This window comes from Mus caroli, unplaced genomic scaffold (genome assembly GCF_978045245.1).
Source record: "Mus caroli unplaced genomic scaffold, Mus_caroli_1 scaffold_4, whole genome shotgun sequence".
Classification (NCBI taxonomy): domain Eukaryota; kingdom Metazoa; phylum Chordata; class Mammalia; order Rodentia; family Muridae; genus Mus; species Mus caroli.
This window is the reverse complement of record NW_028227259.1, coordinates 111,235,979-111,263,236: the sequence shown is the minus strand read 5'-3', so window position 1 is coordinate 111,263,236 and position 27,258 is coordinate 111,235,979. Positions and strand designations below refer to the sequence as shown.

At 37.8% G+C, this 27,258-nt stretch overlaps 1 protein-coding gene across 1 annotated transcript in view; it reads left to right on the top strand.

Annotated features, from left to right (window-relative positions):
• The window catches only part of Hfm1 (helicase for meiosis 1), a 101,228-nt gene that overhangs the window by 15,186 nt on the left and 58,784 nt on the right, over positions 1-27,258 (top strand). The window contains exons 5-19 of the mRNA XM_085836978.1: positions 4,503-4,765; positions 5,034-5,081; positions 11,575-11,645; positions 12,234-12,366; positions 13,169-13,320; positions 14,272-14,349; positions 14,557-14,712; positions 17,837-18,037; positions 18,120-18,208; positions 20,112-20,155; positions 20,341-20,442; positions 20,854-20,999; positions 22,672-22,766; positions 23,989-24,122; positions 26,811-26,858. Of these exons, the coding sequence (XP_085693104.1) occupies positions 4,503-4,765; positions 5,034-5,081; positions 11,575-11,645; positions 12,234-12,366; positions 13,169-13,320; positions 14,272-14,349; positions 14,557-14,712; positions 17,837-18,037; positions 18,120-18,208; positions 20,112-20,155; positions 20,341-20,442; positions 20,854-20,999; positions 22,672-22,766; positions 23,989-24,122; positions 26,811-26,858 (1,760 nt within the window). The remainder of the gene's footprint in view (positions 1-4,502; positions 4,766-5,033; positions 5,082-11,574; positions 11,646-12,233; positions 12,367-13,168; positions 13,321-14,271; positions 14,350-14,556; positions 14,713-17,836; positions 18,038-18,119; positions 18,209-20,111; positions 20,156-20,340; positions 20,443-20,853; positions 21,000-22,671; positions 22,767-23,988; positions 24,123-26,810; positions 26,859-27,258) is intronic.

The window sequence follows — 27,258 nt, the reverse complement described above, 5'->3', positions numbered from 1 at the left end:
CCATTAAAAAATGGGGCTCAGATCTGAACAAAGAATTCTCACATGAGAAATATGGAATGGCTGAGAAGCACCTGAAAAAATGTTCAGCATCCTTAATCATCAGAGAAATGCAAATCAAAACAACCCTGAGATTCCACATCACACCAGTCAGAATGGCTAAGATCAAAAATTCAGGTGACAGCAGATGCTGGCAAGGATGTGGAGAAAGAGAAACACTCTTCCATTGTTGGTGGGATTGCAAGCTTGTACAACCACTCTGGAAATCAGTCTGGCGGTTCCTCAGAAAATTGGACATAGTACTACCGGAGGATCCTGAAATACTTCTCCTGGGCATATATCCAGAAGATGTTCCAACTGGTAAGAAGGACACATGCTCCACTATGTTCATAGCAGCCTTAATTATAATAGCCAGAAGCTGGAAAGAATCCAGATGTCCCTCAACAGAGGAATGGATACAGAAATGTGGTACATTTACACAATGGAGTACTACTCAGCTATTAAAAAGAATGAATTTATGAAATTTCTAGGCAAATGGATGGATCTGGAGGGTATCATCCTGAGTGAGGTAACCCAATCACAAAAGAACTCACATGATATGCACTCACTGATAAGTGGATATTAGCCCAGAAACTTAGAATATGGAAGATACAATTTGCAAAACACAAGAAAATCAAGAGGAAGGAAGACCAAAGTGTGGATACTTCATTCCTCATTAGAACAGGGTACAAAATACCCATGTAAGGAGTTACAGAGACAAAGTTTGGAGCTGAGACGAAAGGAAGGACCATCTAGAGACTGCCGTATCTGGGGATCCATCCCATAATCAGCTTCCAAACGCTGATACCATTGCATACACTAGCAAGATTTTATTGAAAGGACCCTTATATAGCAGTCTCTTGTGAGACTATGCCAGGGCCTAGCAAACACAGAAGTGGATGCTCACAGTGAGCTATTGGATGGATCACAGGGCCCCCAATGGAGGAGCTAAAGGGGTCTGCAACCCTATAGGTGGAACAACAATATGAACTAACCAGTACCCCCCAGAGCTCGTGTCTCTAGCTGCATATGTATCAGAAGATGGCCTAGTCGGCCATCAGTGGAAAGAGAGGCCCATTGGTCATGCAAACTTTATATGCCTCAGTATAGGGGAACGCCAGGGCCAAGAAGTGGAGTGGGAGGGGGAGTCTGGGGGATGGTATGGGGGACGTTTGGGATAGCACTGGAAATGTAAATGAAGAAAATACCTAATTCAAAAAAAAAAAGAACAGTCAAAAAAAAAAAAACCAAAGGAAAAAAAATAAGCCTATTATAATAATAGCAGGTTTCTCAATAGAATTTTAAGTGAGAGGGCATGAAATGAATCATTTCACTCTCTTAAAGTTACTAACTGAGAGTACAGATTACTATATCTAGAAAAACTGTCTGTCATAATTGATAGACTTTCTACAATGAAAACAAACTAAAAAACTCTATGCCACTAAGACAGCACTTTATAAGATACTTAAAGGAATTCTCTAGATATAGAGAAACAAACACATCTATAAGGTTATAGGAAGAAAAACCACCAGGAACCGTCATTAAATAAATAAAGGATAGGAAATCACCAAACAACACAAATCAGCAAAATGAAAGGAATTAATGCATGTCTTTCAATAATTAAATATTAATGGCATCAATTTCCTAAAGACAAATAGACTAGATTAAAAAAAAAAAACAAAACAAAACAAAAAAAAAAGGATCCAGAGATGGGTGTAGTGGCACCTGCCTTTAACCCCAGCACCTGGAAGGCTGAGGCAGGTGGATTTCTATAAGTTCAAGGCTAGTCTGGTCTGCATAGTGGGTTTCAGGACAGGTGGAGCTACATGGGATGACCCTATTTTGAAAAACAATCATCATCACCATCATCATCATCACAGTAATAGTAGTGGTAGTAGTCTCAATATGGGAAGGAAAGAAAAGAGAAACAGCATCCATTTGGTGCCTTTAAGAAATGCACTCTACCGTCAAAGGCAGGTACAATCTTTGGGTGAAAGGACAGGGAAAGGTATTTTAAGCAAATGGAACTAAAAAGCAAGACATTGCCATTCTAAAATTAGACAAAATATATTTCATACAAAAATCGGAGATATAAAAAGACACTTCTTACCAATTATGGAAGCAATATATCAAGAAGATATGATTCTAAGCATAAGTTTTAAACATTGAACGTCAGTGCACCCAGTTTCATAAAAGATTACTGGATACAAAGAAACAGATTAACTCCAACAAAATAGTAAGTGTTTGACTTCAGTATTCTATTCTCACCAATAAATATGTCCTTTTAACAAAACATGAACAAAGAATCATCTGAGTTAAACGCCTTCCAAGATCAGAGACCTCACAACATCTACAGAAAGTCCATATAGACACTGCAGAATATACATTGTCAGCAGAACAAATGTATAAAAATTTTAAATAATTTCTTACATTCTGTCTGACCACAATAGAATAATTGCAAATCAACAGCAAGAGAAACTAAAGAATACATACAAATGCATAAAGACTGAACAACACACGAAACAGCCTGAGTCAAATGAGAACAAAACACCCCTAATGGCATGTGAAGTGAAAGCACAGCACACCTAGGCCTGTGTGACACAGTGACAGTGGCCATGAGAGGAGGCTTATAGTTTCAGATGCCTACATAAAACAAACTAAACAAAAAGAGATAGCCTGTAATCTCAGTACTCAGAGGCAAAAGCAAAAGGATCACTAGATGTTCAGGGCCATAGCATGTTCTAGGCTAAGCAGGGCTACACAGTGAGACTACTACTATGTCTCAAAATTAACATGAAAACTAGATTTCAAGTAAACAGAGATGAACTGTAGGGCCAAGGAAGATTCGGTTGACTGGGAACTATACATATGAACATAGATGTGTCAGCATCTTCTAGCACAAATGGCATGCTTGATAATATTATGCTTTTCCAATGGTTAGTTTTGCTAGTTAGTAATATCCTTTACAAAAGGCACCTTCCGTGTCTGGTCATGGCCAGGGATCTCCCCAGAGAAAAGACACAGACAGACTGGCAGATACACACAGACACACACACAGACACACACACACACACACACACACACACACACACACACACACACACACGAGTGTGTGTAAGACAAAAGTCTGGTTTTGTAACCTAAAAACCAAACAAAGCTGAAAATGAAAAGAAATAATTACACAGCTGAAGGCAAGGTATGAAAATAGTAGGAAAATCTGTCCCTTAGACTGTCAGTTCTCAGCCTGTGGGTTACGACCCCTTTATGGGGGTTGAATGATCCTTTCCCAGGGGTCACCTAAGACCATAGGAAAACAGAGATATTTACATCACAATTCACAACAGTAGCAAAATTACAGTTATGAAGTAGTAACAAAAATAATTTTATAGTCGGGGTTCACCACAGCATGAGGAGCTGTATTACAGGGTTACAGGATTAGGTAGGTTGAGGACCATACCCCCATGCAGTTGCTTGTAGACTTTCCAGTGAACTTGTCTGCTTTCTAACTTCAAACTCAGAAAATGTTACTTCCTTCCCTCCCTCTTTCTAGTTCCTTTCTCACAATTGTGGAGATTACATGCATGGCTGCCTTTTCTCTAACTACAGAGAATCATCCTCAGATTGCCTTCTGTGCTCCTTTTGAATTCATCTACAAGGCCAGGGCCCTGCAAAACGGGCTCTGCATCCTTTCTTAACTCAATTAGAGAAACTGCTGTTAGGATTTATTTAGCGAGTCCCCTACCTCAGCACTTAGCTGACTTTCATCAGTTTAATTAGATATCTGTTGCTGTGAATAACTTACTTCAAAGCTTACTGGCTTAAAACAACAGTAAACTTTGTTAGTTTTAATGTTTTTTATGTGTTAGGAACAAGTTAATTAGTAGCTTAAGCCTGGGGTCTCCCATGAAAAAGCATAATTGGGGTTTCATAAAAGGCCACAATCAGTCACATTGTATATAGTTACCTGATGTCTCCCAAGGATTCTTGGTTCACTTTTTGTCAACTACTCCTTTTGTCTGTCAAGTTGGTGTTGACTGTTGACAGGATCCTTCAGTGCCTCTCCACATGGGCCTCTCCAGGGTTTTAAAATGTGTTTCCATGGTATGCTGACTAGCTCTCTGTAGCATAATCTATCCAAGAATCCTTGTGGAAGGGAAAGTGTCTTCATGAGCTTATAGTATTATCAAGCATAGCTCAGAATTGCCTATGTATAGTACTACTTACTAGAATGTATGCTGTGACACAGGTCAGTTCTGGCTTAGTGAGTCCATTTGTAGATCATAAACGACTGTGACTACCAGGAGACAAGGACCATTGGAGCCAACTTGGAGACAGCCTGCCACAAAAACTTAGATGAATTTTAGGAAACGATAAACTATAGTTATGGGTATTTTTAAGAGAATAATTTTACGCTAGTTTTTGAGCAAATGTTAAAAGCAGAAAACGTGGTGGTGTGTTTGTCTCAGACTGTCTAGAACATGTGACAATGAACATGACTGTGACTATGCTGATGGAAGTTTAAACTTGAGTTCTCATATCAGCCCAGTGAAACTTACCCAAACAAAAATAAGCAAAGAGAATGCATGGACGTGTAGCAATAGTAAGCAGAAACGTCAGTATTCTACAAGCAAATTCAAAGCAAATGATGCTTTTTCTGCTTCTGGAGTTGGACAAGACATAGTCAAAGCACTGTCATTTCCTGCTGCATCTCAGCCTCATGATATTCAAGGTAACTTCTTACTTATTTGCCTATTTAGTTAGTTGCTTTTTATGAAAATACAAACTAATTTGCATTTCTTAGCATAAAGAAGAATACAAAATAGAGTAAATAAGTTCTCTTACCATGTGCAATTTATGCATTTCCATATATGTTTTATATTTTTTAGCTCTGTCTTTACCTTTTAACTTACCTCTCAGTAAATGTTATACAAATGTTATTGGAGCTTTTTATGGAAAGTTTAAAAATCCATATAATTATATAGTTTTTTTTTTTTTAGGCATAACCCCAAATGGCTTAGGTTCTTTGAAAGCTGTCACAGAAATCCGTATCCTTTATTTCATAATAGCTACTTTCCATTTATCAAATCATATATTTCAAGATTTTGTTTCATTGTACTCTTGTGTGTTTACTTTGGGTAGCATTGAAAAAGATAGAAAAATAAGTCTTGGATCATGTAAGAGACACACTATGAACGTCAGAGCTATTCCAAGTGTGATCTGCAGGCTTTCTAGTTTATGAACTGTTTTCAGGCTGTGATAATATAAACACAGAAATCAGATTTGTGGCCTTGGAAGAACTTTGATATATTGACTTGTACATACAAATACAGATATAAAACAAATAAGGGAACTCTAAGCAAATGCAGCTTTTTGTGGATTTGAGAACATTTTACTAACTAATATTTTAGAAGGACTCTCATTTGAAGTTTTTGAAAATCAAGTTTGTATACCTAGACATTTCTAATGTGACTACTTGAATGTATTCAGAATATTCTTGTAATAATACTCCTTTTACATCTACAAAGAAGAAGATGAATTTCAGATTACTGAGTAGTGTCTTAGATATTTTTCTATTGCTGTGATAAAACACCATGACCAAAGCAATAAGCAGTTTACAAAAGAAAACATTTACTTTGGCTTACGGTTTCAGAGGGTGAAGAGTCCATCATGCAAGGGCAGAGTGGCAGCAAGCAGCAAGCATGTTGGCTGGAACAGCTAGCTGAGAGCTCACATTTTGATCTGCAAGTCGAAGGGGAGAGAGCCTGAGAATAGTAGCAGTCTTTTGAAACCTCAAAGCCTACTCCCAATGACATACCTTTTCCACACTTCCTAATCTTTCCCAAGTGGTTCCATAAACAGGAAACCAATGTTAGAATCCAGCAAAAGCTAGGCTGGCATGGTAGCCTGTAATGGAGCTAGAGAGTGAAGATGGAGTCACCAGAGCAAGGTGACTTAGCCAGAATAGCCTGAAACAGTAAGCTCCAGTTTTAGCAAGAGAACCTACCTCAATATATAAAATAGAGAGCAAGGGAAGACACCTGAGGTCAATATCTGGGGTGCCACATACATATGCACACATGTGTATTTGCACTAGTAGAAGAGGAACATAAGAAATAGTTCAGTAATAGGCAATTAACCATTGTCTAATTAGACCTAAATGCCCCATCTCTAAGGACTAGCTTCTAAGGTATCAGAAAGTACTACTCAAGCTTCCGAAGGAAGGAGGCAGCCAACCACTAGCCTTGACACCTGTGAACTACATCAACAGCTAGTGTGGTACGATAGTCTTAAGGGTGCAGTAGTGGCATGTATACCTTGGAGCTACAACATCTCCCTAATTGGACTTATGATCCACTCATAAGAGAGAACTCATGCTGGTACTGGAGACATAACTAACTGCTCAATGATAGTGAAATCATGGATCTTAGAGGAGATCCTACAACTATCACTTTACTAAGCCAGCACAGTCCCTGACAACATTCTAAACATTTGTCCTTTCACCTACAGATAAGTGTAGTTTTTACCCTTAACAAGGAAACACCTTTGTAATAGACAGAGTCCATTACAGAAAACCACAACCAATCAAAATGCAGATTAATGGAGTTCAATCCCAGTGGATACACTATAAAACACTCCCACACCTAAGGCTCAAAAAACATTGCAAAAGAGGAGGCATAGACTGTAAGAACCAGAGGATCGGAGTATTGCCATGAGAGTGTGTCTCCTAGTAACATTGGAAACTATAAAGTTTGGGCAACATGACTACTCAAACATGAGGTGAACAAGAATGATATCAATGAGCATGTCAACATGGATGAGGAAAAGTCCAGGAGGCCTCAACCCTACAGGAAGAACTATAGGCAACTGAGGAGAGCTGGGAGTAGGAGATGTGGTCTTCCCCAGGGAAGAGCACACCAGATGGTTGTCCTGTGCCAAACAGTCAGCCTTGAAAATACACGTACAAGTAACATTATATGGACTGAGTAGGTTACATTTTAGAATATAATATGTATATTATATATTATTGTACATTATATAATATGCATATTTTATATTTTATACACTTTATAATATAATAATTATATACAATAATACATAACGTTATATTATATTGTATAATATGTATATTATATTCCTAAATATATGCATGGAACAATTAGAGAAAAAGAGGTCATGAATTTAAAGGGGGTAGGGAGAAATAGGTGAGGAGTTGGAGGGAGAAGAAGGACAGAGAAATATAATTATATCTCAAAAATAAAATTAAAAACCAGCTATCTGGTTATCTGTATGATGGGGTGTTCTTTTGTTGGAAGCATTTTGATGGTTTAAAGCTATCCTTTGAAGAATTTTAAGGATTTTTCATGTTATAGTAGCACTCTGATGTGGTTCTATTATTTAGATGTCATTGTTAAGTCTATAGTTGTTCACGTTGGTTTATTTTTTTTAATAACTTAATATATTGCCAAATTCACTGATCTTCTGTACTTTGTTCAGAGTAAACAGCAGAAGAGTTTGTGGATTGTTTGGACACATATATGTAACCAAGGTCTTTTCTACTGGTGCTCCAGTTCCTAAATAATGACTCTGAGACTTAGTTAGTTATATGTGAATAAATGCCTGGGTTATAAGCTTGGGCATATTCCTGACTAGCTTGTAACTATATAACCCATTTATTCTATTTTATGTGTGCCACATGGTTGGTTACCTCTCCTCAGTTTCATATGTCTGTCTCCTCACAGTCTGGGGAGATCTCTAGCATATTACTATCTCCCAGAGTCTGTCTTCTGTCTGTCTCTGTCGGTCTGTCTCTGTCTCTCTCTGCTGGAACTCCTACCTTCTATTTCCTGCCATTTGCTAATAGGCCACCCGTTTTTATTGACAGGTGATGATGCTTCCACACAGTTTCCTAGCCAGGCAGGAGGCTAAACCCCTGTAAGAGAGAGCTAGTAAGGAACAGGAGCCTCAGCACATGCCAGCAGACAAAAAGACTTCACAGAACCGGGCCCGATAGGTTCAGCTCCCAGCAGGTGCCCACGGCCATGATGAGGCTCAGCTCTCACAGGAGGACAAACAGATCAAAGGCTAGCAAGGGCAGCCTGCTAGCCTGAGTGGAGGGAGCCAGAGCTAGCCACCATAAGCACGTGCTGGCCTGAGGAGCTTGCTGATGCACAGGAACCCAGAAGAACGTCTGCCTCCTTAGAGTCTGGGCAAATTTCTTGCATATCACTATGTTCCAGAGTTCCTCTTTCTCCTGGAACTCCCTCCCACCTTCTATCTCCTGCCTTTTGCTAATAGGCCATTAGTTTTTTATTGACAGGTGATGCTTCCACACAGTTCACAATCGATTCTCTCTACACACGCTTACAGATTCTTTCTTAGTATTTGACTCTAATTAGATCCTCAGGACAACACCAACTCTTGTCAGACCTCTCTGGCTCCAGAGCTGCAGCCTGCAGTTGTGCCAGCAGACATCCTCCAGGATAACAGATAAGTGCAGCGCACTGCTGAAAGCTTGTGGAACAAAAGACACATTTGGTTTTGAGTGTTCAGTGATAGTAGACGATGCATCTACCAGCTGAGGTTTATTGTGCACCGGGAGACTGAATCTATGTCTACTCTGTTCAAAGATTCATTTTGTGAATATAAATTGATGTAGAACTATCTAATGAGAGAAAAGACAGCATGAAAGGCCTCTCTTAGGCTTGTTATAAATAAATATTTTATATGGAAAATATTCCTTGAGGGAAACTGTTATTCTTTCAAAAGCTGATTGACTGTCAAACTCTAAATTTTATTTTTATTTTGTCACAAATATATTTCCATATACATGTTTCAAATATATTTTTTAAGTTTTTATTTTCATTTGTGTGTATCTGTGTGCCTGCTTCTCTGTATATATTATGACAATATTATGACATGCTGAAAGTAAAATGAAATAATAATTTAGAAATTAACTACATGGTTTAATAAGTGCAAACCTACATTAACTTAGACACTGTTGTGAGCTTGTGAAATATACCAATTAAGAAAAGAGTAAATACTTGTCCTTGAGTTACTGTTTTTGCAATGGGAGGTAGGGGTGAGTTAGAGCTGAATAATTGTGAGAAAAGGTAAAGGAGAATGAAATTAGGACTGTTGGAATTGAAGGCTCAAGATACTGAATTTAATAAAATATGCAGGGAAGGCTTTCTTTCTTACTTACTTTCTTTCTTTCTTTTTTCAAGTCTAAACTTGTATTTTTTATTTAACAATATGTGAATTTTCAATTATGTGCAAAATAAAAAATAAAATATAATGATGAAATTCAAAAGAGAGGAAAAGGATGGAAAAGGCTTTGAAATATTCAGAAATTATATATTATTTAATGACTTTTCTCAAAGCACACAAAACTTCCTTGTTTCTTAAGCTGTAAATAAAGGGGTTTAGCAGAGGAATCACAACTGTGTAGAACAGAGAATACATTTTATCCTGGTTTTCACCTGGTGAAGACCCCATGACTCACGTACATGAAGAGGAGGGTACCGTAGAACAAAGAGACAGAGAGCAGGTGAGAGATAGAGAGCAGGTGGGCACTGCAGGTGAAGAAAAGAAAGCTTTTCTTTTTTTATTAAATATTTTCTTTATATACATTTCAAATTTCAAATGCTATCCCAAAAGTTCCCCATACCCCCGCCCCACTCCCCTATCCACCCACTCCCACTTCTTGGCCCTGGTGTTCCCCTGTACTGAGGCCTATAAAGTTTGCAAGACCAATGGGCCTCTCTTCCCAGTGTTGGCCGACTAGACCATCTTCTGATACATATGCAGCTAGAGACACGAGCTCAGGGAGATACTGGTTAGTTCATATTGTTGAAGTCCTTCTTAATATGGTGAGATGTAAGCCATAAGGTGCAAGAGAAAGAAATTCGAGAGAAAAATGAAGCTTAAAGGCAGGGGGAAGATGTCATGGCGGGTACATGGCTGATGTTTCTGAATAGTAGAGTCCATTATAAATAAAGGAGGAGAGTATGAGGGTAAAGGTCAGAGGATCCGAAGTCAGAGCAATAAAGGCTCATAGGAGATTGAAGGGAAGAGTTGGGAAATAGGATGTAGGGTCTTATAACCATTTTCTTGGAGGGAAAGGGGGAAATTTAGATAGAGAAGTCATATAAATCTGATGTAAACGTTTTAAAAGCATTACTAGAACAACCCTTGAGTACTTAAATACCTTATAAAATAGTTGTTAGACAACTGTGCTTTCAAATATATTTTTTAATTTTTAATGTACTTTTATTTGTATGTGTGTGCCTGTATATGTAGGAGTTCAAGGGTCACTGGAACTAGATCACAAGTGTTTGTAAATTGCCTGCTGCTGGTGTTAGGATAGAATTTGGGTTCTCTGCAAGAAAACAAGTTCTCTTAACTACTAAACCATCTTTCTACCTTCTAATAAGCTCTAAATGCCTCAGTGATAGAAACTCATTCTTTTTTGGAGATTTCTAGATCTAGTAATACATTTTGCATATAGTGGTAATGACTGTATGTGATCAATTGCAACTTCATTAGAAGACTGCCATTAAAAATCCCTGAGGCTGGCAGCAGTCTCACCTTAGAGCAGTGGCTTGCAACCCTCCTAATGCTGGAAGTTCCTTCTGTTGTGGAGACTCCCAACCATAAAACTGCTGTGTTGCCACTTCATTTTTGTAATTTTGCTTCTGTTATGAACCATAATTTAAGTATCTGTGTTTTCTGATGGTCTTAGGCAACCCTATGAAGGTGTCACAACTGACATGTTGAGAATCATTGCTGTACAGACTAGGTTAATTAATTACTCTTTGTATCTTATTACTATCTTTAAACTTTCTAAAAGGGGAAGGGTGATCCGAGTTCATCTTATTAAGCAAATATGCATAATGAAGGGATTCAAGATTAACTGACCAGGAATACATTTCCACTAATGACATGCAGCCAAAATTAGCAACTAATAATTGAAAATTTGAGCACTAAAGAAAATATAAAAATTGAGCGTCTTAGTTAAGACAAGAAAAGAACAAACTAAAAATAGTTCTGATTGCCATGTCTCCATATATTCAGATCTTCTTCATTCTATTTAACTCTCAAGTTATATCCCTTTTGTAATCTTTTGTTTTCCCACAGGAATTTTACAAGTTCTCTTTAGAATAAAGGAATGTGGAAGCAGAGTAAAATAATTTCCATTTTTTATTTTAAAAAAGTCTTATGTATGAGTATTTTGCCTACATGTTGTACCACATGTACACCTTGTGTTTGAAGAGGTCAGAAGGGGGTATCAGATCCCATGTAATTTGAGCCACCATGTGAGTACTAGGAATCAAACCCAGGTTCTCTGCAAGAACAAATGTGCTTAGCTGCTTAGCCATCTCTCCAGCTTCCGTCCATTAACTCTTAAAATGCTTAATTAATAAGATACCTTATTACTATAAGATACTATGAGGGTCAATAGCACCAAAACTGAAATTTTAAATTAAAAGTAAACATTTTTAAATTCTGAAATATTTAACTCCTTAATGTTATTCTAAGCGGCAAAATTTAGAAGTATATTCAAAGAATTCCCTTACTTCAACTATATACAATCCAAAGCCTTTGATGATGTAAGTATCTTCCACTTGTTTAATTATCTTCCTCTTCTCACTAGCTGTGGTCTTGTATGCCTTAAGAGATTAGAAAATACTTGTTAAGTGAGTGCATGAGTCATATAGGGAGTTAGCTTGTATTTATTAAATTTATAAGAATTTCATTGAAGGGTAAAGGGATGACTTTGTCTTATGACCAGCATATCTTTTTTTTTTAAACATTGGATAATCCTCTTTTTTTAACTTAATTTAATTTTATTTATTATATGTAAGTACACTGTAGCTGTCTTCAGATCTCATTATGGGTGGTTGTGAGCCACCATGTGGTTGCTGGGATTTGAACTCAGGACCTCCGGAAGAGCAGTCGGTGCTCTTAACTGCTGAGCCATCTCACCAGCCCCCAGCATATCTTTTTGACAGAATTGTACAGTATGAGAAAATGTGTTGTTCTTGAGGTTGAGATGTCTAGAGCAGGACTACACATAGGAATCAGAGAGGTCAACGTGCTTGAGCCAGTAGTTCTTATCTTCTTAAAGCACATTTTTCTAGAAAATGGAGAATGTATAAAAAATTCTATATATTTATAATTGTTCAATTTTATCTCAGCTTCTTTACACAGATAGGAATTTTGTGATTTGTGCCCCCACTGGTTCTGGGAAAACTGTAGTGTTTGAGCTAGCAATAACAAGATTGTTAATGGAAGTACCATTGCCGTGGCTAAACATGAAGATTGTTTACAGTAAGTATATATTATAAAAGTTATGATTAGTTATAATTAAAGATCGAAGTAGAAACAATGTTATTACAGGGCATAGACAGTATTATTTGGTATTAAAAACATTATTTAGTTATGGTGCTCTGACTAAATCTGTAAACAGCACTTTACCACTGAGCACTACTAGCCGACAAATTCTCCCCACACTATTGGGGTTTTTGTGTGTGTGTGTGTGTGGTGCTAGACATTGAGCTCTGCACATGCTCGGAAAGAGCTTCACCACTGAACTATAACTCTAGCCCTCTGCACATTTTAATAAAGACGCGCCACAATTGGTTTCATCTCTTACATTAAATTTGAAATGTTTTTCTAGAGTTGATCATAAAAAATATTTGAATCAAGGATTTGAACTTTACACTTATTAAAAGAGAATAGTCAAAATGAGCAAATAATCATATATTTTACAATTTTAGAAATTTACATAGAAACATCTATTCTCCTTTTTAGGTGTATATTTTGTAAATGTCCCCAAAATAGTATATACATACAATTTGGAGAGATAACTAATCACAAAAGACTTTCCATGAAGAGCAATAATCACTTGCTGCCCCATCTCTCCCCATCTGGAGATTGCCTGAGCAATCACTTAGGTTTAAGTTTTTAGTTCTTCTTGGTGATTACTTTTATAGCTTACTAGGTTTGTATTGTTAGTTTTTATTTTATCAATATTACACAGCAATGTATGTTTTAGCTTACTTTTATTAACTAGACTTAAAAAAAACATTTTAAAATTACACTAATGTTCAAAATAAATATCTTATTTTAGTGGCACCAATAAAAGCCCTTTGTAGTCAGCGGTTTGATGACTGGAAAGAAAAGTTTGGGCCAGTAGGCTTGAATTGTAAAGAACTTACTGGTGATACAGTAATGGATGACCTATTTGAGATTCAGCATGCAAATATAATTATAACAACTCCAGTAAGTACTATTTACATTTCATTATTTACTTGAAAATATTTGTCTTCATTCAGAAACATTATTAAAAGGAAACACAAAGTGCAAGCATGTATTTTCAATGTAAACAAAATGATAAAAGTACTAGCATTCAGAAAATGGAGAGAATATCCATAAATAAAAAGGTGGACGAGAAACGACGACATATGTGAACAACGAGTAAGACAAACCAATTTGTAATTGTGGATAGTTTATAGTCATATTTATCCATTATATTCATTTGTCCACGTATATATTATAGGAGGAGTACCTTGATAGGGCTTAACAGGCATAATTAGCAGCCCAGAGAGGAGGCTCAGCGGTTGAGAGCACTGCTGCTCTTCCAGAAGACCTGAGTTTGATTCCCAGCACTGACATGGTGGCTCACACCATCTGTAACTCCAGTCTCAGGATGTCTGATGTCCTTTTCTGGTTTTCACAGGCATGCATGCATATGTGGCATAAACATATGTTCAAGCAGAGTATTCACACACATAAAATATGAAGAGATTGTGACTTGTGGTTAAATCAATACATATATGGTTAAATAATTTTCGAAGACTGAAGACCTGGTTCTTTAAGACTTCTTTTTTTTTTTTTTTTTTGGTTTTTTTTTTCGAGACAGGGTTTCTCTGTGTAGCCCTGGCTGTCCTGGCACTCACTTTGTAGACCAGGCTGGCCTCGAACTCAGAAATCCACCTGCCTCTGCCTCCCGAGTGCTGGGATTAAAGGCGTGCGCCACCACGCCCGGCCTCTTTAAGACTCTTAAAATCATTCAAGTAACTTTGAATCCTCATCTCTTTGGGGAGATTTTTAAAGACTCAACCAAAACACTGCCCTTTGTAATATGTCTGATAAAATTTATCAGTGTCTTAATAAATACTTTAACTACTTGTGGTTTCTTGTTAGATTGAACTACTTGTATTCTTTCTGTAGGAGAAGTGGGACAGTGTGACGAGGAAGTGGAGAGACAACTCTTTTATCCAGCTGGTTCGACTCTTTCTCATCGATGAGGTAGTAAACACGTTCACTTTCAGAGATAAACACAGATGATATTTAAAAGGATAGAAAGAAAAGACATTTTAGTAAAGTAATGTATTTAGTCCCTTAAAATGTAAAATGCTTACTTTTTCAAGGAAAAGTATTAATATTGTGTATTTTAATTGATTAAATAAATTTTTAGTTTTATACCTAATTATTCTCTCTTGATTTCTTGCTTAGGTGCATGTTATTAAAGATGAAAATCGTGGTCCAACTCTTGAAGTTGTAGTTAGCAGAATGAAAACTGTACAGTCTTTATCTAGGGCTTTAGAAAGTGCCAGCCCTATTCCAGTAAGATTTGTAGCTGTGTCTGCAACAATTCCCAATGCTGAGGATGTAAGTCAGAATCTTCACCTGCTTCACCTTTTATTATTTGTGGGATATTTAGTCAATTTGATCTCAGAGAAGATGATATTTTCTGTTGGTCACTGTATTAGTTAGGGTTTTACTGCTGTGAACAGACTCCATGACCAAGGCAAGTCTTATAAAAAACAACATTTAATTGGGGCTGGCTTACAGGTTCAGAGGTTCAGTCCATTATCATCAAGGTGGGAGCATGGCAGTATCCAGGCAGGCATGGTGCAGGAGGAGCTGAGAGTTCTATGTCTTCATCCAAAGGCTGCTAGTGGAAGACTGACTTCCAGGCAACTAGGGTGAGGATCTTATACCCACACCCACAGTGACACACCCATTCCAACCAGGTCACACTTATTCCAACAAGGCCACACGTTCAGATGGTGCCACTCTCTGGTCCAAGGATATACAAACCATCACAGTCACTTAATAAGTTTAGTAGGAAAGTGTATGTAGAAAATTATTAGTGCCAGATTTCATTGACATAATAAAGTTACAGCCATAAAATTTGATAACATTTAATAAAATATTTTCAGTACAAATATGTTATTTGCTTTTACCTAAAATTCATAGTTTTACCTATATCAGGCACCTTATAACTTGGCTAGTAATGTGTCATGTATGATTTGACAGGACAGGATATGCCCAATTCTCATGAAAACAGACAGGAAAGAGAGGCTATTTAAGAGAAAACACACACACACACACGCAGAGGAGGTATTTTTTACTGGGAGAGTTTTACAGAGACAGGTTGCAGAGAGAACAAGCTAGACACAGGTGAAGACAGAACAAGTCAGAGAATGAGAAGGAGCCAGAAGATTAGAACAGATTGCCAGGGTTATTTTGAGGCCAAGCAGAGCCAATCAGACATGCCCATGCCGAGAGAAAAGCAGATTGAATTAGTCAACTTGAAGAGTAGTTTGAGCTAGAACAGCTGAGTTGACCACCCAGCCAGAGTTCAGAAAGAAATAGAAAGAAAGGGTGAGCGTATTCAGCAATGAGCTCAGAGGTAGAAAACATTCTAGGCCTAGATGAGATTGTATGGAGGGTAGAAGCTTCCAGGACTAGGCCTAGGTTAGCTGACAGAGGCAGTAAGTCACGGAGAGGACAATTACTACAGGAGAATAAAAGATAATAGTTGTTTGCACTATTATACTTTCTTTTTTTCTTTTTCCAGAGCTGAGGACCAAACCCAGGGCCTTGGGCTTGCTAGGCAAATACTCTACCACTGAGCTAAATCCCCAACCCCACTATTATACTTTCTGTAATCATGTATGACTTTTTCTTTAATTCCTAAGCAAAGTTTTCACTTTACTATATGTATATTATATGGTTTGCATGCATGTATGTTTATACATGCTTGGTACTCTTGGAGGCCAGTAGAAGGTGTTGGATTCTCTAGAACTAGAGTTACAGATACTTGTGAGCTGCCATATGGGTGCTAGGAATTGAACATAGGTTCTCTGGAAGAGCAGCTGGTGCTCTTAACCTTTGAGCCATCTCTCCAGGCTCTTAAGCAAATGTCTTATAAGCTAGTATATATAGTCTTACTTTTCCTCACTCCTATTTACTTCTCAGCCTATTATGGTTTAGGTAATACTTAGAAATTACTTTTGTAAATAGTTGCTATATTGTCTCTTCCCTTGGCAAATTTTGTTTTTATTTTTAAATTTCTTATTCTTAAAATTACGACTGGTTTTGTTTATGTTCAAGAACAACATAGAATGTTCATTATTTTCAATGGGTAGATATAGGGTATAGAGGGCACACAGACAAGCACTGGAGAAGCCAGAAAATGTCAAACACATGGATTATCTTTTCGAAGGAATGAGGTGCTTAGGTGTTTTTCTTGGAATGTTGGGGCAGAGTGTACTTTACAGCCTGGTAACCTTTACTATCAGTGGAGTCAGGCTCCACTCATTCTCCCAGACTTATGCTCTGCTTTCCTGGACTCCATCTACCTAAATCTTGAGAAATGGTTCTAGGCCATGAAAACCCATCCTTCTGAGTGGTGTCATGTGTGCTTTACAACAGCCTTAGTGACTTCTGTGTTATTATAGACCAGGCCAGGCCAATCCTGACACCCACAGGCATTGTGTTTACCTCAGTCATTCTCCCTAGATCCTAAATCTTGGGCACTGTTTTCTGAGTCAACAGTACCCATCTTTGTGAAAGAATCTAGTTATCCTTTGTAAAGAATTTCAGTGTAAACATGTCTTAAATTTGCTGTTTGCGAGGACCCTGCAGGAGTCCATGCTGACCATGATCCACAAAGGTGAGAATGAGAACTCAGTTAACATTGACTTCATTATTCACCTGGATCAGACCTGGGGAGTTTAATGCCAGGCGGTTCATTGTCAGTGTAAGTAAAACACAGTGCAACCACTTGCCACAGAATCAGTAACTGATGAGTAATTCTAATACTGCGTCTGAAATGTGCTTTTGGCGCTGCCATCTCTTGAGAGTTTATTTGGGGTCTGGAGAAATGAGTCAGAGGTCAAGAGCACTTCCTGATCTCCCAGAGAACCACAGTTCAGTTGGTGCACCCATGTCAGGACCCTCACAACTGCTGTAACTCCAGGTAGGTCCAAAGGATCTGATGCACTCTTCTGCCCCCCATCCCCGCCACATATTTATTCTTTGATTACAAGACCAACATAAGGCAGTCATTGCTTTGTTACTGTGTTGCTAATGTTGAGGGACATTCAAAAGTCTCGGTCATTTTCAGGAGTAGTTCTGAACAGTAAGCAGGACTTACAGCACCACAGAAACTTTGATTTTTATGAACAAATTATTTCAATTCTAGTTTGGGCTCTTATGAGGGAATGTAAAACAAAATACTAATGGCTAGTCGAACTCTACCATATGAAAGGATTTACAGTCCTGAAACACTGATATTGGTAGCATTTACTAATGTAATGTTAGTGAAATATGTAATGTTGAAAAAAGATGGTTTGATTAAATACTTTCAGACCATGACTTTAACGTGATCTACAATCCTGTTATTTTAGCTATAGAACTTTACTAGAAAAAATGTAATGTACATACTTCTGGGTTTTTTGTTTTTGTTTTTGTTTTTGTTTTTGTTTTATGTTTTGTTTTGCAGATCGCAGAATGGCTCTCAGATGGTGAGAGACCTGCTGTATGTCTGAAAATGGATGAGAGCCATAGACCTGTGAAACTTCAGAAAGTAGTCCTGGGTTTTCCCTGCAGTAGTAGCCAAACTGAATTTAAGTTTGATTTGGCCCTCAACTATAAAGTATACAGTGTTATTCGAACATACTCCGATCAGAAGCCCACACTTGTGGTACGGATTCTTAGTTGCTGGCTTGGGGAGTGATGTCCAGTTTTTAACCTGATTGATATGTAATTCTCTGATATATTTTCAGTTTTGTTCAACAAGGAAAGGTGTGCAGCAGGCTGCTTCTGTTCTTGTGAAGGATGCTAAGTTTATCATCTCTGTGGAGCAGAAACTACGGTGTGTGCAAAAGGGGAGGACCTTTGGGGATCGCTTAGGTGAAGTGAGAACATGACGCATCCCTCAACCTTATCTTCAAGCCTAGGTTTCTTATGTGTACAATAAAAATAACAGTGGCTTTATGGGTTGAGTGAGAAAATGGAAAAGTGGAATTGAAAACAAAAGTGTAGGTATAGGGGAAAGGGGACCTGGATAGTTGTAAATAACTCGAAGCCTCTGCTTGCTGGGAGTGAACAGAGGTCAGATTGTGCTGTCACCTTTAGTCAGAATAAGAAGTGACAACAAGAAGTAAGTGTGTCTCCTCGCTCAGACTAATGATGATGTCAGTTTGGAAGGTGGGTGGAATTCTTTGTGCTTTAAGAGGTTTATTTGCATAGACTCTGTGTCTTCTCTGTGCTCTTAGCTGAACGTATCCCTGAGAGCCTGAGATATACAGGCTGTGGGCTCCCTTAGAGCCAGGACACATATCACCCCACCCTCACTCTCTACCACCCCCTTCTGCCCACAGGACAGTTGTTGGTTTCATACGATCAAAACTCTTTCATAAATTCCTCCTCTCCTTAAGTGTGTTTGTTTGTTTTTTGTTTTGTTTTTGTGTTTTACATAAAGGGAATGTCCTTATGAATATATGCCAATGGCAGGGAGAAGTACAGAACACAATAAAAAAGTTATGCCTATTTTTTTATTTATTTCACTTACTAATGATGTAGTAGAGTTTTAAACGTTGTCCTTCCTTCCATCACTGTGACACTAGGAACTGAGGAAGGGCCCTGTGCATGGAAGGCAGGCGCTTCACCGCTGACCTTCTCCCCAGCCCCATCTTTGCTTCTGTTTCACAGCACTGGCACAGGTTGAACCTCAGTCATTCTGCCTCCCTCTCTGTCACCAAGACATGTGGGTCACCAAGGCGGGCTTGAAACTTCTTATTTCTTACAAACATTATTAGGCAGATTCTGGGACTGGTTTCTTCTGACCCCATGCACATAATTGCATGCATTGGGGTGTTTCTTTTTTTCTAATTTTTTGGTTTAGAATGAGTTTTAATGTTACAGCTAATACATTCTGAACAGGAAAGCTAGGTATTCCATGCTGCTCCTGTTGGCATATAATCCTAAGGGCCTTTCACACAGTGACTCTTACTGCTGCTCCTCCTCCCACACTCCTCCTCTGCCCCAGTCCACTTCCCTTGAAATAGTCCCTGTGGTTTAAAGATGGCTTTCAGTGCCTCCTCCTGCTACAGATGCACCCTGGCTGCCACTACCCAGGGATTTCCATAATATTGAAAACAAGCCAGGACAGACTCGTAAAAGTATATGAAGAAGGCTTTCCTTTAATAAAACTTGTCAGAGCTTGTGGATTTTTGTTTGTTTTGTTTTTTTAAAAGATAGCTTTTGGATGATGGTGTTGTGAAAATCTCTTTTTAAAATAAGATCCTGAGTTCAAATCCCAGCAACCACATGGTGGCTCACAACCATCTGTAATGAGATCTGACGCCCTCTTCTGGTGTGTCTGAAAACAGCTAGACTGTACTTACATATAATAAATAAATAAATCTTGGGGCAGGAGTGAGCGGGGCTGGAGCGTGAAGGAAAAAAAAGAAAGAAAGAAAGAAAGAAAGAAAGAAAGAAAGAAAGAAAGAAAGAAAGAAAGAAAAGCCAGGCGTGGTGGCGCATGCCTTTAATCCCAGCACTTGGGAGGCAGAGGCAGGCGAATTTCTGAGTTTGAGGCCAGCCTGGTCTACAGAGTGAGTTCCAGTAGAGCCAGGGCTACACAGAGAAACCCGGTCTTGAAAAACTAATAATAATAATAATAGTAATAATAATAATTAATAAAGAATAAAAATAATAAACTTTCAGAATTTCCTGATGTTACAGAGAATAACATTAATTTTATATTTTAATAGGTTGCAGAAGTCTGCATATTCTATAAGGGATTCAAAGCTGAAAGGTAAGTTTAAAGACAAGTTTCCTTTTTTTGTTCTGGAAACTGAACCTGGATCCTCAGGGGTGCCTAGTCAAGCCCTGTGCCATGGAGCCACACATCCAGCCTGAGATGACTTTAAGTACTGATAGCAGGGGTCAGTGCTGGTGACATGGTAGCAGTGGCTGACAGGCAATGTGTTCCTATTATAGATACCTTGGTATATGGTGTTGGTTACCATCATGCTGGAATGGAGCTGTCAGATAGAAAATTGGTTGAAGGATTGTTTACCTCTGGAGATCTACCTGTTCTTTGTGAGTAGAACATATTTCTTATAGATAGTAAAAATATTTTGAGAAAGTATTTTAAGAGAAAAAAGCTTAAATACTCTAATTAATTTCTTCCAAGACCTTTTTTTTTTTTTTTTTTTTTTTGAGATAGGGTTTTTCTTCCAAGAACTTAAAAAGAACTGTGCATCCATATTACAGTAAATTTTTTGGCAAGATATAATTCTTTATCATTTTATTGAACATAAGACAATTTGAAAAGAACTTATTAGCTGTTTTGTTTTTAGGGTATATTATTATTTTATATAACAAAGTCTTCTATGCCTTTTCCTAAATTTCTTAAGAGTTTTTAGTTCATTTTTATCAGTATATGTTTTATAAGCAGATATCTTCCCAGGATAATTAAGTTATAAGGCTTGGTTATCCCTACTCTGATAGTCACTACCAGTACTCTAGCTATGGGCGTGAACATGCCGGCTCACCTGGTTGTTATCAAGTCTACCATGCACTACAGTGGAGGTGTGTTTGAAGAGTACAGCGAGACCGACATCCTGCAGATGATTGGGAGAGCTGGCAGACCCCAGGTAAGGGACAATAGCTTTCCTCTTCCTTTGTTTTTGACATTCTAAATATAGCAAAGAAGGGGGGTGCGGTTGTGTGGTTTCAGTTTGCATTTCAAATTAGATTGAAAAATAATGTAATTTAAGAATCAACTTTAGTGATGGAATAAACTTCAAAAGACTCACTAGCTGGGATATATACACTTCATATTCCAGCTTTGCCTAAGCTGCTCTCTGTGGATGAGGGTACTGTTAAAGGAATTTTAAAGGGCCTTTCCACCTTATATTGTTATTTGAATAAAGATGTTTTGTCATTTTTATGTTTATTTTAGAAGCTGGACCACAATAAGAAGCCAAGGCTGAACTCAAACTTGCCGTCTTTCTGGTTTTGCCTCTTAAATACTAAGATTATAGGCATCAGCCACATGTCAGGTAGTCTGGGCATTTTGAACAGGCAGTTTTTCATTGTGAAGGGCTGTTGTGAGTTACAGAACATGTAACATCCCAGGGTTGTAGCATTAAATGTTATAATTAAAAGTCAATCCATATTTATCTCAAAATATGTCTGACAAGTATTTGAATGAGGAAGTCATTTGTATAGATACTAAAAGAGCAACATCCTGGAAGAAAATAATTTTCAAAGTATAAAAATGTTATGGGCATACAAGTTTTTAATTTTAGGGGACAAATGAGATCTATCAAATTATACAGTGTTATAGTTAGGGTTATTATTACTGTGATGAAATACCATTTTGATCAAAAGCAAGTTGGGGAGGAAAGGGTTTATTTGGTTTACACTTCCACATTAGTCTATCATTAATGGAAGTCAGGGCATGAACTCACACAGGGCAGGAACTTGGAGGCAGGAGCTGATGCAGAGGCCATGGAGGGTGGGTGCTGCTTACTGCTCAGCCTGCTTTCTTATAGAGCCCATGACCACAGCCCAGGGATGGCCCCACCCACAATGGGCTAAGCCCTACCACATCAGTTACTAATTAAGAAAATGCCCTACAGGCTTGCCTACAGTCCTGCCTCCCCCCCCCCCCCCACTTTATTTTTGTTTTCTTGTTTACTTCAATACTTGGAGGATGAAAGAGAACTTATCTACTAGTATACCTTTAATTGTGATGTTATGTATTCTTTTGTTTAAATTATCTTTAACCTTTTTTTAAGAGTCCAGTCATTATCCAGTCCACCTTCTGACAGTTCCTCATCCCATTTCTTTCTTTCTTTTCTTTTTTTTTTTTTTTTTTTTTTTTTTTGGTTTTTCGAGACAGGGTTTCTCTGTGTAGCCCTGGCTGTCCTGGAACTCATTTTGTAGACCAGGCTGGCCTCGAACTCAGAAATCTGCCTGCCTCTGCCTCCTGAGTGCTGGGATTAAAGGTGTGCGCCACCACTGCTTCATCAAATTTCTTAAGTGAGATCCCACCTTTCAGAATGACTTTAGTTTATCAGCATATATGAAAACTACATTAAATCTTAAATTTTTAATTCAGTTTACAAAGATTTATTTTGACTTTAATATTGTCAAAATTAAGTTATATTGAAACAAAAGTAATATTTACAGTTACACTTGGGAGACTTTTTAAAATTAAACTTTTTGTTAATATTAAAATTCAGCGTGAAATGAAAGTTCTGAGAGAAAGACTGTGTCCTCTGTGTGCTCTAACCTTTCCAACCCTGTGCTCTGTTGCAGTTTGACACCACAGCTACTGCAGTCATTATGACTCGACTAAGTACAAGAGAGAAGTATGTGCAGATGCTAGCTTGTAACGACACTGTAGAGAGCAGGTAACAGAGAGCAGTTCCAAAAGGAAATTAGACTAGTGTGGCGTGTTTCCTTTAGTGTACACAACGGAGATTGGTTTGCGGATTTCCTAAGGCCATTTGCTTGAAATAGTCTAACAATTTAACTGTAAAACTAACGTAATTTTAGGAATTAAAGACAACAGAATTATCTAGTGGTGATTTTTTTGTTTGTTTTTTTTTCCTTTTTTTTTATTAGGTATTTTCCTCAATTACATTTCCAATGCTATCCAAAAAGTCCCCAATACACTCCCCCCCCCAGCCCCCCACCCACCCACCCCCACCCCTTGGCCCTGGCATTCCCCTGTACTGGGGCATATAAAGTTGGCAAGTCCAATGGGCCTCTCTTTCCAGTGATGGCCGACTAGACCATCTTTTGATACAAATGCAGCTAGAGTCAAGAGCTCTGGGGTACTGGTTAGTTCATAATAATGTTCCACCTATGGGGTTGCAGTTCCCTTTAGCTCCTTGGGTACTTTCTCTAGCTCCTCCATTGGGGGCCCTGTGATCCATCCAATAGATGACTGTGGGCATCCACTTCTGTGTTTGCAAGGCCCCGGCATTGTCTCACAAGAGACAGCTATATCTGGGTCCTTTCAGCAAAATCTTGCTAGTGTATGCAATGGTGTCAGCATTTGGAAGCTGATTATGGGATGGATCCCTGGATATGGCAGTCTTTAGATGGTCCATCCTTTCTTCACAGCTCCAAACTTTATCTCTGTAACTCTTTCCATGGATCTAGTGGTGATTTTTAGCACACAATGGTACATATCTTTGTTCTAAAAATCCTAAAAAGGTAATAAGGTCTTGTTAATTATTACTATATTATAACTTACAAGAATTAAATTTGTAATTACTAACTTTTAATAAGAGAAATATTGTCATACCTTAAGCTTTATTTTATAATGAGAGAGAATAATATCTGGGATGGTATTCAGTGTGCCATAAGTACTTATCTTTGGTAAAGTCGGATAGAATCCGCGCTAATGTCACCACAGTGACCTTTGCAAAAACGTGTCGAGAACTGTGAAATAAGGAGAAACCTCAGTTCTTTAAGATCTTCAGCTGCCTTTCAAAGATTTTCTTATATTTTTGCAATTTATTTCATTATTAAAGTAGCAACTAATATGTATATTATTAGAGCTTAAAAAGTAAAATTTATGTTCTTGAAATTCACATTAATCATGCAGAGTTTTTCCCCCATTAGTTTGCACAGACATCTTATTGAACATTTAAATGCAGAAATAGTGCTGCACACCATCACAGACGTGAGCATTGCTCTGGACTGGATCCGATCAACAATGCTGTATATCAGAGCTCTGAAAAACCCATCTCACTATGGTTTGTTACTTTGACCTGGAAATATAGTGATTGTTTTTCAAACCACCAGGGTTTTTATTTATACTGTTAAAGATTAGATTACAGAAACTAATAACCAACAGAAAAAAATAGTAGCAGTCAGCAATATATTCAGAGGTAAGAGTAGGCAAAATGAGAACACACTGTTCTACTCCTAGTCCTTAATTAAGCTTTAAAATCAACACTGTTAAAAATAGACTCAGTGGAAGAAAAAAAATTAAGTACATAAACTAAATTAACATAAGTTAAAGCTTTAAAGTTTTGAATCTTTCTCATACTTATCATTCAGCTTCCCTCTCATTCTAAATTTGTAGCTGTTCATTTTCCAATTTGTAAGAACACAAAGCAAATCATAAAATAAAAGCAAATAAGGTGTAATTTTCCATTTTATGCAAACAATATCCCATTATATTAGTTTTCTAACAAATTGCTTAAAACACAATATCTTGGAACAACGGACATTCATTATCTCATTATCTCATTGGGTTTCTGAACCCAAGCGTCTCAGCTAGCAGGTCTGGGTCAGAGTCTCTCTTGAGGTGCTGGCAGCACGTCAGCCAAGCTGCAGTGGCCTGAAGGCCTGGCAGGGCTTGCAGACTCGCCCAGAAGGCTGGCACAGAACCCTTGGCTGAGGCTTACTGTTTCCAACGTGGAGTTTTCCTGCATCTCTCTTCCTGCAGGAAGAGTAATAAAAGACAGGCTGGCTAAATAAAAGCTGCATTTCCTCGTTTAACTAACTTTAAAACAAGTTAGTCCTAGCCACCTGCAGGGGAGAGGAACTGAGTCAGTTGCTTTGTGGCCTTGGCAAACCATGAATCACAGAAATCTCCTGCCCTAGCCTCCCAGCTTCAGAGCCTTATGCCACGATTGTTCTGCACCTTTCTTTGTAGTTTCTCCCTAGTATATTTTGGAGGGTTTCTGTTTAAGTTTTAGGCTAGTGTATGAAGTGATTGGCTTTACTGTGACATTTTCATCGTGTCTGTCGTTGTGCTTTCTTATGTTCATGTCCTCCTACTGCTTTCCCTCCCTCTACAGCCTCCTATGACTGGACCTTCAGATCCCCACAAACATGCTCCCTTCTGCATTATGTCACTTGATCCATTACCCTCTCCATCATCCTTAAGGTCTCCTTTTCTCAGAGTCTTCTTGCACATCACACACACCCACACACACACTGGATTACACACACGAGTCTGGCTTATTTCTCTTAACATAATGATCTTCATTACCATTTATTTTCCTGAATATCTCATGATTTCATTTTTCTTCATGGCTAGAAAAAAATCCATTGTATACATATGTCCATTTTTTTTATCCGTTCATCTGTTGGCAAACATTTAGACTGATTCAGTTTCTTTCTATTGTGAGGAATGCAGCAATGTCTAAGGCTGGGCATGCATCCCTGTGGAATATGCTGACTAAGCGTCCCTTGGTTATTTACTGAGGAGTGGTAAAACTGAGCCATAACATATTCTATTTTTAAAATAAATACCTAAGGATTTATTTTACTTGTTTATTTGTGTATATATGTCTGTGTGAGTATACATGTATACCTAGGTAGTGGTGAGTGGGGTCTAGAAGAAAGCAGCACATGTCCTCCTCTGTCATTGCTGTACCCCTTTGAGGGATGGTTTCTAACTGAACCTGCACCTCCAGCTTTCTCACCTAGTCATCCTCCTGTCTCCACCTCCCTTAGAGCTAGAGTGACAGGCAGGTGTGAGCTGCTGACCTGGGTGCTGGGAACCTACCTCAGACCCTCTCTTAACCAGCCCCACCTGACATGTCTAAACAGCTCCAGTTGATATGAAGTCTCCAGTCAGAGGGCACATCATTTTAAAATGTAGTGCCTATTGCTAAATTATTGTCCTTAGTGGCTTACATGGTTGTCAGCAGTTCTTGGGAGTACTATATTCACATATTCCCTACAGGGTATATACTTGTATCTTTTTATCAACTTTGTGCAAAATTCATCTTTGCTGCAATTTGCACTTCTTTCTCCTTGTGAGTAATTTATTTTGTAGTGAATTTTTTATATTGTATTACCACAGTAAGTGACAGCAATCTTAGGTATAAAAGTTAAATTAAATATATACACATAGACACAGATACCCACATCCAGTATGTAGAAGGTTTTCCATAAGTATGCTCATGTTATATTATATTTCCTGAATTTCATGTAAACGGAAGTATTTCCTTTTCTTCTTCAGTTTCTTTTAATTCATAGTGTTCACGGGATTGCTTTAAATTCCTTTTGTTATAAAATTATAGACCCAGTTGTATCAATACACCACATTTCAGCCAACTATTTTGTGGATAGGCATATAGATCATTTCCAAATTTTGACTATATACACCTGCCTCAAGTGCACTTAGTTCTACACAGACATGCAGACATAACTAAATATAATAAAATAGATCTTTAAATGGATTCTACATGGTTCTTGCTCAATAGTTTCAGATTACTTAATACAGATTAAGAAAACAAAATATAGCCAGTTGAAAAGATTTCAAGATAGTGGTTGTGATCTATGAATAGTTAAGCCTTTTTGAGCTCATTAAACTGCTATTAATCTATATGAAATATAGATACGAATTTTATGTGAAGTTTAAATTGTAAAGAAAAATTAAATACACTCTCATTTTTTAAATAAATGTTTAATCACTTACACAGGTTTTCCATCTGGATTGAACAAAGATGGGATTGAAGCAAAATTACAAGGTTAGATATATTTCCTTCTAATATCTATATATATTGTATACATTTTGATGAAAAATATCTGTTACTAAAGAAATAATAATATACTTTTGTAAATTATTTTAAAAAGTAAACTTGTCTGGAAAACTATTTTTTACGTACAAAATTTGGCATGTATAGTTTTTCTGTATTGATTAATTCTGTCAGAATATCTGCTTTTGTATAAAATATTAACTTGGCTTTATTTTGATTGTTTTTTAAATGACCTTGATCTCTGAAAACACTGCCCATAGATTAAATACTTTTTTGTTTGTTTGTTTGTTTTCGAGACAGGGTTTCTCTGTATAGCTCTGGCTGTCCTGGAACTCACTTTGCAGACCAGGCTGGTCTCGAACTCAGAAATCCGCCTGCCTCTGCCTCTCAA